Source organism: Pelodiscus sinensis, chromosome 20 (genome assembly GCF_052426305.1).
Source record: "Pelodiscus sinensis isolate ZL-2025 chromosome 20, ASM5242630v1, whole genome shotgun sequence".
NCBI classification, from domain to species: Eukaryota; Metazoa; Chordata; order Testudines; family Trionychidae; genus Pelodiscus; species Pelodiscus sinensis.
The window spans coordinates 19,125,935-19,139,511 of NC_143071.1; the positions used below are offsets into that span (position 1 = coordinate 19,125,935).

The 13,577-nt window shown below is 46.5% G+C and overlaps 1 protein-coding gene across 1 annotated transcript in view; it reads left to right on the plus strand.

The window, feature by feature from the left end:
• Positions 1 to 13,577, plus strand: part of MYO15B (myosin XVB) — a 96,735-nt gene that overhangs the window by 18,454 nt on the left and 64,704 nt on the right. Inside the window, exons 8-13 of the mRNA XM_089771932.1 lie at positions 2,542 to 2,605; positions 5,516 to 5,629; positions 10,472 to 10,633; positions 10,990 to 11,103; positions 12,358 to 12,416; positions 12,515 to 12,638. Of these exons, the coding sequence (XP_089628058.1) occupies positions 2,542 to 2,605; positions 5,516 to 5,629; positions 10,472 to 10,633; positions 10,990 to 11,103; positions 12,358 to 12,416; positions 12,515 to 12,638 (637 nt within the window). The remainder of the gene's footprint in view (positions 1 to 2,541; positions 2,606 to 5,515; positions 5,630 to 10,471; positions 10,634 to 10,989; positions 11,104 to 12,357; positions 12,417 to 12,514; positions 12,639 to 13,577) is intronic.

Below are 13,577 nucleotides of genomic sequence, written 5' to 3' on the forward strand. Positions count from 1 at the left end.
CTGGAGTGCAAAGCAGGTTAGGCATGTATCTGCTTCTTCAGACACCCAAATACCTCTGTGTATCTGAGTCTAGATCTAAAAAACAAAGCTAAAGGCTCTGATGGAAATTGTCAACAAAAGCATAACTCATGATTTTTCCCTATGTTAGCAGAACTGGCTGAAATATGATGACCTATTTTCACAGAGGGGAAAAAAAATTATTAACTTATGAATTCGTTTTCATTTCAAAGTGTGCCAAAGGACCCATTTTTTTATTTGTTCCCCTTTTTCAAAATGTCCTCCTTCTTTTCTATTTCCCCCACTCCTCCCAAGAAGTTAGTGAAATTTTTCCTTTACAAAAAGCCCCTTCAAAAACTGCTGCTGACTAGCTTCAGAAGAAAACAACAAGTGGTCTGATAGCACTTTATAGACTAACAAAACATGTAGATGGTATCATGAGCTTTCGTGGGCACAGCCCACTTCTTCAAATGACCGGTGGCCATATTTTCTGATAAAAAAAATAGGGACACATTAGCCATGCCCCCAGCCTCATTAGCCACACCCCCTGATCCCTTAGGTTCAGCCCATCTGTCACATAAAGTCCCACCCCAGAGGTAGTACTTCCTGGATTAAGATGGTCTAGACTGGTGCTTTTTTCCGGCAAAGCTCCAAGCCGGAAAAAAGTGGCAGCCATTTTTATGCTAATGAAGTGGGGGAGATTTAAATCCCCGCTTCATTTGCAATTGTGATATGTCTAATTGCATCCCTTTTACGAAAAAGGGATGCAGTCTAGACACAGCCAGTGTGTGTATGTCTCCTGAAGCTGTAACTTACACCTCCAGCTGTAGCATAGATGTACCCGTAGGCTATGTCTACACTACAAGGTTTTTGTGCAAAAACTGGCAGAGTGTCCACACCTCAAGTGTGTTTTTGCACACAAAAAATGCAGTCAATTGACAGGACAGAGGGCTTTTGCCAGTACAGTTATCCCTCTCCCCATGAGAAATAACTCCTTTTTGCGCTACAGCTCTTGCGCAAAGAGGCATGTGTGGACTCTCTGCAGGGGTTTCTTGTGCAAAAAGCACAGGTGCTCTGATGGCCATTCTGTGAATAGCCATGAGAGCTTTCTTGTGCAAGAGTGTCCATGCAGGGTGGACACTCTCTTGCACAAAAGCACATCATTTTTGCGATGCACTTTTGAGGTGTGGACGTACTTTTGCGCAAGAAGTTTTTGCGGAAGAGATCTTCCGCAAAAAGCTTCTTGCACAAAAACCCTGCAGTGTAGACGAAGCCTAAGGGACTTACCTGAGCTCACTCGCTCAGTCTGTGATGGAGCCAAGAATTAAGCCTGTGTATCCCAAAGGAAGAAAGAAAAAGATTCTTTTAACAGAATTTTTTTGGAGTGTTGCAGATATCTAAAACTCTGATCTTAATGTATTTTTAAAAATCCTATGTTACTAAAACGGTAAGATCGGCATCTTAATTTATTAATTCATGAAGCTGCTGTAAGTAGGACTATTATTGACTTTAAAAAGTGTCAACAGCATGCAGACCCATAAATAGAAGTGAATAAGTTAAATCTTGGTTCGCCACTTCTGAAAGGTTGCTGACCCCTGCGGTACATAAACCCAGGGGGAGAGAGCATGTACAGCACCCATAAGAGGCTGCATAAGGCTCCAGAATTTCTAGGGACAGCCCTGATACCTACTGAGCAGCACCTTCCCCAGAGCAATGGTGCATCTGGGAAGACCTGTCCACTCTTACCGTGCTGCTGAGTCATGTTTGCTGCATTCCATGAGAAACTCCCACCTTTGCATAGTCATCTGGGCAGCTGCTGCAAACCCTTCTCCCTGGGGCAGGCCCTGAGCTACATGGGGTGGGAGATGGGAAGGATCAGCTTAGAAGCCATTACTTTCACCTGGCAAATATTTTACTAATGAAGGGTCTGTAATAAAACCATTCCTACAGCATAACACCCTTGTGATGTTTAGATCCCTCCCAAACTCCAGCCCCTACAGCATTTTGTTATTATTGCAATAGCACTTAAGAGCCAGAGTCATGGATCAGGACCTCTCTGTGTTAGGTGTTGTACAAACACAGGACAAAAAGTTGGTTTCTGCCCCATTACAGGTGAAGTATATATAAGACAACAGGCAGCTGTACACAGACAAGGGAGTACAAGGAAACAGTGAGCACAGATGTGTGGAGAATGATTCAGGAGCATGCACAGGTTACACCTCAAACTATTTGGGGGCTTGCTCAGTGGGGAATCTCTTTAGTTTGCTGTGTGTAGAAGATCCAAGTGCTCCTGTATTTGGGGAGGTTGTTCACAGTCCAAACCTGAATCCAGATGCATATTCTAGAGTAGGCTCCTTTCTCTACAATGGGGTTGCTTCAAAATCTCAACTCTGAAGACCTCTAAAAACTCAGATCCAAGGTTTTCACCTTGGATTTGTGTCTCTAGGTGAGGACTCCCTCTGCCCAATCCCCTGTAGAAGGTATAGCTGGGTCTCTAATAAACCTTGAATCCTCTCAGAGAACCCATCTCCTTCTCTCACACAGTGGGGCCGTGGTGGGTACGTCCATCTCCCAGTACCTTCTGGAGAAATCCCGTGTTGTGTTCCAGGTAAGAACCAACCAGCCCCGCTTCTCCACCTGGGTCATAATCTCTGCCTGTTGAGGCTGTGCTTGTGTGCTATGTCAGTTACCAAGGGGGGGTACAAACGCAAAGAGAGCCTGCAGATTCTCTAGGCAGATGGCAAGTAGCCAGCCCTCAGCCGTAGTGGAAGGCAGCAGAGTATGGAGTTAGGGTTAGTCTCATTGGCTGTGTCTAGACTGGCCAGTTTTTCCAGAAAATCAGCCGCTTTTCTGGAAAAACTTGCCAGCTGTCTACACTGGCCGCTTGAATTTCCGCAAAAGCACTGACTTCCTACTGTAAGAAATCAGTGCTTTTTGCGGGAATACTATGGTGCTCCCGTTCAGGCAAAAGTCCCTTTTGCGCAAAACTTTTGCACAAAAGGGCCAGTGTAGACACCTGAGATTTGTTTTCCGCAAAAAAGCCCTGATCGCGAAAATGGCGATTGGGGCTTTTTTGCACAAAAGCACGTCTAGATTGGCATGGACGCTTTTCTGCAAAAAGTGCTTTTGCGGAAAAGCTTCCGTGCCAATCTAGACACTCTGTTCCGAAAATGCTTTTAACGGAAAACTTTTCCGTTAAAAGCATTTCCAGAAAATCATGCCAGTCTAGACGTAGCCATTGTGCCACCTACAGGGTCTCTAGAGTGGGCATGTGCTGAGCTTTATCAGAGTGTCTGTAGCTCCTCCCCCGGAGGAGCCCTGCATACACCACTCTGCTGCCCTGCAGCATTCCCTGCTAGGCCAGTCCAGGGCCTCTCCTGAGGAGATGCCACCTGCTGTAAGGAGCTGAGTGGTGCTGTGTGATGGACAAATATCCTCAGGGTCTGGATTCAAACTCCATCAGTGCTGTTGCCCTGGGTGCATAGGTGCCCTGAGATGGTGGATGAACCCAGAGGGCTTTGCTCCCATCCTGCTGCTCCATCCAAGCCCCCTTGTCTGTTGTTGTTTTTTTTCCTATAGCAAGTGAGATCACAGGCCTCACACACACACTTTGTCCAGTTGCAGTGGGGCTTTGAATTGACCAACCATTTCAGCACGTTCCGCACATTCGCAGGACTCCCAAATCTAACGAGGTGACGTTAAATGATTAAGCCCATTGTTACCATTACCCAGCAGTTCCTAGGATGGTGGTAAAAAAATTCGCTCACTCTCTGGCATGGGCTGTGCCCAATGCAGTAGCCCCAGAACTGTTGTTTCTTATTTCCATAATTCTTGTATTAATTGACAGGGCTTGCAGTCTCATACGTCTCTGAGATTTGTTACAAGTCCCCTTCTGTATCAGTCCAGAGGATGAGAGTTGTTACTGTGCCCAGCAGTAGAGCCACATGGCTTTTTAGCTGAACCTCTAACAGCTCATGGTTTTAGATCTTCAAGGCACCAGAGCAATCTCTGGTCTGTTGGCCAGGCTGGCAGCCATCCTATACGTGCAGGCTACGTCTACACTGGCCCCTTTTCCGGAAGGGGCATGTAAATTTCACTAGTCGTCGTAGGGAAATCCGCGGGGGATTTAAATATCCCCCGCGGCATTTAAATAAAAATGTCCGCCGCTTTTTTCCGGCTTTTAAAAAAGCCGGAAAAGAGCGTCTAGACTGGCCCCGATCCTCCGGAAAAAGCGCCCTTTTCCGGAGGGTCTTATTCCTACTTCTTATTCTTATTCAAAGTAGGAATAAGACCCTCCGGAAAAGGGCACTTTTTCCGGAGGATCGGGGCCAGTCTAGACGCTCTTTTCCGGCTTTTTTAAAAGCCGGAAAAAAGTGGCGGACATTTTTATTTAAATGCCGCGGGGGATATTTAAATCCCCCGCGGATTTCCCTCCGACGACTAGTGAAATTTACATGCCCCTTCCGGAAAAGGGGCCAGTGTAGACGTAGCCGCACAGTCTAAACTAAGTCCATGTAAATGGCTGTGTTCCTACTGGGTGGCATAGCACTGTGGCAAGTAATGTTCTGGCATTCACCCATGTTGAGTTAAACTCCTTTGGAGACAGAGCTGGGAACAGGAGCAGCTCCAGAAAGATGGCTAGAAGCAGGGAAAAGTGTTGGTTTTCTATCAGTCTTAGGAACATTTATTTTCTCCCATTTTTCTTTCCCAGGAGAAGTGCATGATTAGGAATCAATTCTCCACTTGGGTTTATTTTTCCTGATGAAGAAACAAGGACAAAATGTGCCCTGATTTAATATCAGTCTAACCTCTTTGGGCCAGAGCCACAGAGGGTGTACGACAGGATAGCTCCATGGATGTTCATGAAATCACACTGATTTGTACCAGCTGAATATCTGGTCCACTGAATTAAACAGGCAGAACTTGGCTCACATTTGCAGCACAGATAGGAGAACCCAGTGCGCCCTCTATCGCTAGCAGCTTGAACCATATTTCTTAAAGTTTATTCAAAGTTCCATTAAACTTTTCCCTCTGCGGCTGTGTCTACACTGCACCCCTTTTCCGGAAAAGGGGTGCAGTGTAGACACATCGTTATTGCAAATGAAGCAGGGGATTTAAATATCCCCCGCTTCATTTGTATAAACATGGCTGCCGCTTTTTTCCGGCTCGGGGCTTTGCCGGAAAAAAGCGCCAGTCTAGACGGGGATCTTTCGGAAAATTAAGCCTTTTCCGAAAGGTCCCTTATTCCTGATTTTCAGAGGAATAAAGGTATCCGCACCTGCAGATATCGATGTGGATATCCATGGCTAGTTTTTGTGGATACAGATGCAGATACAATTTTTTTTAGCTAGAACCCTGCAAATTTGTGGATATCATCTGTGGGTATCCGCAGCCGCAGATATGAATGTGGATATCTGTGACTCATTTTTGCAGATGTGGATACTAATTTTGTATCTACTGATGCAGAGGGGTGGTGGAGCACGATGTTTGGCCGCCTGTTTAAATGATCTCCTTTCAGGCCTGTGGAGAGAGGAGCTACCATGTGTTTTATGAGCTGCTGGCAGGCCTTTCCGTGGAGCAGAAAGAGCAGCTCTACCTGCATGAGGCAGAGACGTACTTTTATCTTAATCAGGTGAGTGAGGGGGTGGAGCAAGCTGCAGAGAGACATGGTTGAACCAGTGCTTTCTTCTCTGAGCAGCCCAGTGCTGGGGATCACACAGGGAACAGGCAAGATGATAAGCTCTGTGTTCTCCTCCAGAATTTCCCCCCCAAATCCATACATTTTGGATCTTGGCTAGATGAGAAAATGCACTGTCTGGTCCCCTCTCACTCTTGACCAAGAACATGTGTCTTTCTGTTCGAAGAGCCTGGGTCCTAGTCATTTCTCCTCCCTTTACCATCATTCAGGGTCCATTTCCTGTTGGAAAAAGCCATGTTATTGGGACTCTTATTTTTATATGGATTATCCATGCAGACCCTATGGCTCTACCCAACCAGTATTTCAACTCCCAAGTGTTCGAAAATCATGAGTCAGGATCACCAAAATCCACGAGTTTATGTAAAAATAATAGGTTTTTAAAGTTTTCATTTGCCTTCTGTTTTTTGAGATTTTAGGGTGCACTGGGGTCACCTCTTGAAGTTTTCTCCACAGCCATGAGGTTTAGAAACTAGGGCTATTGATTAATCACAGTTAACTCATGTGATAACTAAAAAAAATTAATCTTGATTAATCACAGTTTTATTTGCACTCTTAGGGTATGTCTAGACTACATGGCTCCGTCGACGGAGCCATGTAGATGAGTTTACTAGACATAGGAAAATGAAGCGTCGATTTAAATAATCGCCGCTTCATTTGCATCAAAATGGCCGCCGCGCTGTGCCGATCAGCTGTTTGGCAGCACAGCGGGGCAGTCTGGACGCGCCATGGTCGACAAAGGAAGGAAGGAAGCCTTTGTCGACCGCTCCAGTAAGCCTCATTTCACAAGGCATACCGGAGCGGTCGACAAAGGCTTCCCTTGTCGACCGCAGTGCGTCCAGACTGCCCCGTTGTGCCGCCAAACCGCTGATCAGCACTGCGCGGCGGCCATTTTGATGTAAATGCAGCGGCGATTATTTTAATCTTCACTTCATTTTCCTATGTCTAGTAAACTCATCTACATGGCTCCGTCGATAGAACCACGTAGTCTAGACATACCCTTAAACAGTAGAATACCAATTGAAATGTATTAAATATTTTGGAACTTTTCTACATTTTCAAATATATTGATTTCACTTACAACACAGAATATAAAGTATACAGTGCTCCCTTTATATGATTTTATTGAAAATATTTGTATTGTAAAAATGGTAAAAAAAAAAAAGAAACAAATAGTATTTTTCAGTTCTGCATAAAGGCATGTCCTCTGGAATGGTGGCATCTTTAGTGCACCTGACTCTGTGAGCACCTGTTCTTACTTCATGGGACATTGTCAACAAAAAGCAGGCAGCATTATCTAGTGCAAATTTAAATAAACTGGTTTATCTGAGTTATTGACTGAACAAGAAATAGGACCAAGTAGACTAGTAGGTGGTAAAGTTTTATATTGTTTTATTTTTCAATGCAGTTATTTTTGTGCATAGTTATACATTTGTAAGTTAAACTTTCATAATAAGGAGATTGTACTACAGAACTTGTATTAAGTGAATTGAAAAATACTATTTCTTTTACTTTTACAGTGCAAATATTTATAATAGAAAATAAATAGAAAGTGAACACCCTACACTTTGTGTTGTCCTTGAAATCAATGTATTTGAAAATGTGAAAAGCACCCAAAATACTTATATAAAATAATATTATATTATTGTGTGTGTGAGATTACTTTTTTAATCAAGCAACTAATCACAATTTTTAATTGCTTGACAACCCTACTAGAAACTTACCTTTTCTTTAAAAATGAAGACTGAAATCATCACACATCCACGTGTCTCCAGGAGATGGGGCTTTAAGGAAAGCAATAGTGATTATGAGACTTATTAAAAAAATCATGAGAATTGGCAACACTGGAAAATAGCTTTCTAAAACAGTTAACCTGCTTTTGCCTGGACCTATACTCTTCTGTGGTCTACAAGGGGAGATGGTTACCGTATGCCAAAAACACAAGGCAGCTGAAGAAACTAAATGGCAGTAAATTTAGAAGCAATAAAAGGCTGTGCTGATTAAGGACTTGTGGAAATTGACCAGCACAGCCATAGCAAAATAATTATTCTGAAATAGTCACTTTTATTCTGAAATAAACAGAACATGCACACGGAGGAGTTACATCTTTATTCCATTACATCTATGCCCATCAATTTCTCTGTATGTAGACCAGCCGGTGCAGAGCTCTGGAATTGTGCACTCAGTCCTACCCTCACCCATAATTAGATTAGTGAGAGTTTTCCTCCTAGCAAGGATGGGACAAGTACCCTTAATGACTATTGTTCCTAGGATGCAAGGGCAATTAAGGGCTCAACATGCTCAATGGCTTCACCTCAGACAGTTACAAGAGGTGGAAAGATCTCTCCTTGAACTGGATATTAGACCTTTCCCTAGCAACCTCAATGGGGGGGGGAGACAGGGGAGAACCAAGCTGGAGGGTGCTACATTTTTGATAGCTAGAGATAATGATGTACCTGGGAAGTCTCCGTGAGAATTGACATGGGCAAGGCCTGCTGAGAAGTGTGGGAGAGGGATTACCTGTGAAAAGAGATTAGGGGAGAAGGGCTAAATTTTGGGTTTGCAAAACCAGGAGCAGTTGAAGTCTTGGACTTTCTTTCTTTGATCCACCAAAACTCAAGATTTGGGGGTCAGCTGGGAGCCCCTTTCTGCACAGCATGGTGGCTGGGCATGTTTGCTTAGCACTTCTACAGCAGCCTTTCGTCCCAGGGGCTAGCAACACTGTCTGCAGGTGGGGAGGTATGATTGGAACCATTTTTGCAGAGGGGAAAACTAAACCACAGAGTGGGGCAGGGACCTGCCAGGGTCATGGTAAGATGGAGGTGGGAATAGAACCTTGATCACTTTTCTCACTATGAGACTCCTCCTTTGCTCTGAGGTATCAGGTCTTGGGAGCCAGGGAGCCAGACCAATGGTCTGATTGGCTAGGATGGACCTATGGCCAGGACTGCCTGCAAAGTTAGGTTGCCCTAACTATGCTGCTCAGGGTAGTGCAAATATTCACACCCTGTCCATGGGTGCTGGGTTTGTATAATTTTTGGTGGTGCCCAGAATGGGTCCAAGACACCCCCCCCCCCCACACACACACCTGCCTTGTAAGCTGATATACATCTCTCTTTATATGTGACAAAACTTTTCCTGCGGGACGACAGTGACATCACCCCCCAGCCCAGAGAAGGGGTGTGCTCCGGACTGATCCATGGCCACTGAACTCCCCCTCAGTTCCATTCTGCCTTTGTCGGGGCTTTATCAGAACAGCTGAGCAACGTGTCAGGAATGCTCTAGCTTACTTGGTCCTGCCTCAACATAAGGGGACTGGTCCCTTCCAGTCCCAGTTTTATGATTCTAGAAGCTGTGACTTAACCCCCGCTTGTGTGGAGAATAGGTTGCTAGGTGTCCGGTTTTGAACCGGGCAGTCCAGTATTTGAGCTTTCTGTCCGGGAAACAAATTGAGAAAATATAAATGAAAAAATATAAATGTCCGGTATTTTCTAAATCAGATGGAATGTAGGTTGTGACATAATGTCAAGTGTGTCCGGTATTTTTGTTGAAACTATCTGGCAACCCTACTTGAGAAGCCTCTGGTTGCTGCCAGGCCAGTACCTCTATTTCTCCTAATCCTTTATTGGGTTTATTTAAAGTTTGACCCAGCTAGGCAGGGCCTTTGGAGATTCCCCCGCAGGATCATCCTCAGTCTGCTGTCCTGTCCGATGCTGAATTTGTGGAATCAGGCTGATTCCCATGGGATTTATTAGTCTGTGAAACACCTGCAAGATGCATGGTGCCATTCAGATAATAGGGCTGTGGGTGCTGGAGTATGACCCCCAGATAGCTAATACACTCAATGACCCCAGATAGCTAATACACTCAGATAATGAGGGAACCTGCTCCAAAGAGCTTAAAGCCTAAGAGAGAAGAGACTGGAAACACTGGAAAATACAAGAGGTCTCTCCTTTCCAGCCAACTCAATGCAAACTTCAACTTAGTGTAACCTGGGAGAAGGAGCCAATTGAGTTCCCCTTCTCCCACTCCCTCCTACCTTTATTCAGAGGATGAGCTCCCTCTCGTGGTGTTAGGTTGCAGGACTCACTGCAACCAGAGAAGGATTTGGACTGAAGGGAGAAGCTCTTGCTCAGATACAAACGTCTGCTGTGGCAGTAGCTGAGGGGGGTGGAAATGGACATCAGTGGATATGCCCGTCCGCAGCAGCAGTGTGTCCTCATGTCACGTTTGTGTTTCCGCATTGTGGATGCTGGATCAGGAGAGGGAGATTGCTCCTAGCTGGAGAGAGGCCCAGTTTAGTATTCCACGTTCTGAATACCCGAGGCCAGGCATGGTGGAAGCATCCTAGAAGGTGCGGGGAGGGCTACAGCCCTGCCCTCATGTTGCCCCTTCCCCTGAGGCCCCCCCCCCAGCTGCCCCTTCCCCGAGCCCTCCTCCCAGCTACCCTTTCCCCTGAGGCCCTGCTCTCATGCTACCTCCTGCTCCTCCAAGACTCCATCCCCTGCTTGCTCTTCTGTGTTCTTCCCCCTCTAGTTGCTCACCCGTACAGCCTGTAAAACAAGGGCCATGCCCCCTTTCAGTGCCCCTGCCCGAGGCCTGGGTAGGCACCTTTCTGCAATGGGCTCTCTCCTTCTGATGGGCCCAACCCAAGCCCCTGAGCTTTGAAACCCAGATCTGAGTTTTATTCTTTGGGCCCCCTTGCATTGTTGGAGCGAGAGGCTGGTGTGAAAGGGCTGGCTTGTGGGTCTAGCCACCAGCTTCGGTTGGTTCTTTCAGGGCAGAGCGTGCGACCTCTTGGGGAAACAAGACGATCAGGACTTTGTGGCTTTGGTGCAAGCTCTGCAGGTGATCGGCCTCTCAGATGATCAGCTGACCTCCCTCTGGGCAGTGCTGGCTGCCATCCTGCAGTTGGGGAACATCTGTTTTACCTCCTGTGAGGTATGTTGAGACCTCTCCTGTTTGGGCAAGACTGATACCGAACAGGGAGCAGCGTCCTATGATGGGCCTTGCCAAAGTATCTCAGCTGCGCGTGATCATCTAGAGCCCCTCCCCCCTCTTGCGGACTGTAGCAAATGTCAAGGGAAACAGAGAGCAGAACCCAGATGCCTGGACTGCCAAGGGATAATTAGAGCCTGAAGAGTTGATCTACAAGCCAAAGGCAAGATTTTGCCCACTACAGTGAGACCCGCCCCTGTGCAGTGAGATGAGTCCAGTTCCCTGCGGAAGTGTGGTGGTTCATCTGGGACGCTGTATCCAGTACAAGCTTAGAGCCATTCGTCTCCCCCACGGTCTAGAAAGAATCCTTTGGCCTCGCAGCCATCCCGAGTGACACGGAAATCCGGATTGTGGCCAATTTGCTGCATGTCTCAGCGGCACGCCTCCAGAGCGCCATCACTCACCGAGTCACCGTGAGTACTGCATGGCCCCTTCAGCCCCACTCCCTGCCGTCCTGCGGGACTCTGGTGGTGAGGCTGTGTTGTGTCACGAGAGGGTCTGTGCCCCGGCCCCGTGCTCTTGCTGCAGAGGGATCCGAGCACTGTGTCTGCTGGCAGCTGTTTTTGCTGTTGCTTCCTATTGTGTGACGCAAGGAAGGTCGCAGCTGAAGAGCCAGGCCTCCTACCCCAGTGAGCACAAAAATGCTGCTGCTCCTCATTCCCAGGTGCAGACTGGGCAAGGGCTGCTTTCCTCCTCCTGCGCTACTGTGGACGTGAGCAGCTGAGACATTCCCATTGCATTCAGTCCTGAGTAGCCATGGATTGGATGTAGCGGGATGTGCTTATGCTGCAGCAGATTGCATCCCTGGTCTGGCTAATTTATGCTGCAAAAAGGTCCTGTTTATTAAAGAGTTAATATCTGTGCCCATGGCTAAAATCTGGGGGGAGCTGGGATCCACAAAACAACAGCTAATGATTATCAAAACCCGAACCTTTTAGTTTAAGAGATTTATCAACAGCTTCCTGCACTCCCTCTAAATTTTACCACCCATGTGCAGAATAAATTTTATTATGTGCACTGAGGCATGTGCAAATGTGCACCACCAGTAGAAACACCTGCTGGTGGGCACTTGGCTAATCGGTTGCATGGCATTTGAATCTCTCCTGGGTGGCTGCCCGAGCGCTCAGCTTACAGGGAACACTGCTCCTCACCCTCCATAGTTAAGTTCCGCCACATAGTGAGTCAAGTGCCTGACCAAAGGGGGAACTCTTACAGGGGCTTATAAATGCATTGAACTCAGGATCTGGCAGTATGCTGGAGAGAGAAGGCTCCCAAAGGGGAGGGTGCTCTATTGAGAATGCCCGGGCACCAGCCTGGAAGGCTTAGCCTATGAGAGCTGACAGCAAGAACAATCTACTGGACAGTGACTCCTGCAGCGGGTCCTAGAGGGAAATTTGATGGGTTTGGTTCTTATTTACACTGAGGCCCCTTTCTGTCACTCTGGCAGTGTAAAAGAGACCTGAGAGTGGGCAGAAATGACATCTACATCTACTGTGGGACCCTTTTCTATTGCTAGAGATGCACAAGTGCACATGGAATTCAGGCCTGATATCTGGGATACCTGACTCCCAGACCATGAAGGGGCCTATGAATAACGTTCTCTTCTAACTTCCAGAAACGTTCCCCAACAGCCTTTTTAGGATTTATTTCTGCCTCTTTTTGCCCAGGTGACATCCTATGATCGGATATTCACCCCTTTGTCCGTGGAAAGTGCTATCGATGCCAGGTAACGGCCAATGCCTTTGTCTCTGTCTTAGTTTGGTTTAATTGCAGTGTGTTGCCTTCAGTTGGGAGTCATTAGCTTTGCTCTTCTCTTCCACCCAGGGATGCCATTGCCAAAGCTCTGTATTCCCTGCTCTTTGACTGGCTCCTGATGAAGATCAATGAGTGGCTAGCCCCATGGGAAATGGACAGCACTATAGGCGTTGTCGACATCTATGGCTTTGAGGTCACTTTCTGGTTGCATTTTATGGTCTGGTAGCTGTTGAAAGGGCTACTTGGGTTTCTGGTTCAGAAGTGTTTGGCCAGGCCTGCTGACGGGAGGAGGGGCATGGGTCAAAGGGAGCAGTTGCACCTGGACCCAGAGGTGCAAAAGGGCCTGAGGCTCCCGGCTAGAGTCCTGTGCCCTTTAAATTGCTGCTGGTGTGCTGCATGGGAAACTCTGGGTGGCTCTGAGGGTTGGCTGCATCCCAGAATGATGTTTGCTTTGTTTGGTCCACTGTGACCCCTAGATCCCTTTCTGCAGTACTCCCCCCTAGACAGCCACTTCCCCTTTTGTATGTGTGAAACTGATTGTTCCTTCCTAAGTGGAGTACCGTACTTTAGTGAATATAACCCTCGGGTTATGAAAAGTTTTACATATCCCGTCCCCCCCCACCCTGTGGGCTATACTCGTCCACGTGTAATAGAGTTTTTTTTTACTGAAAGGAAAACAAGACTGACTCTTACTTGAGAAAAGCAGCATATTTTAATATAATAATAGAGGCAGTTATATTAAAATTTATTAAAGTACATTAAAATTCATTAGTTTACTGTGCAACTAGTAAAAGAATAAAAACAATTTTAAAAAAGCTGTCTTCGCATTCTCATTCACTCTGATCTCTAGAATCAGCGCCAGCATCCTCCTCCTCAGCATCTGAGGTCTCAAAACCATCAACATTCTCGTCATAGTCACTGTCTTTAAAAACATCCATAAAATCCATAGCCAAGGCTAGGTTGGCTTCAGTGACAGTTGAGGTCTGTGGTGCAGAATCAGAATCACTGTCATACTTCGAATCAGAGCGGTAAGGGTTGGTTGTAGCCTACTTAGTGCTCGGCATTATCAGCTGCAGCTCATTAACACTTGATTACAGGTGCTTTGCATGAACAGTACCCACAGTTCATCTCC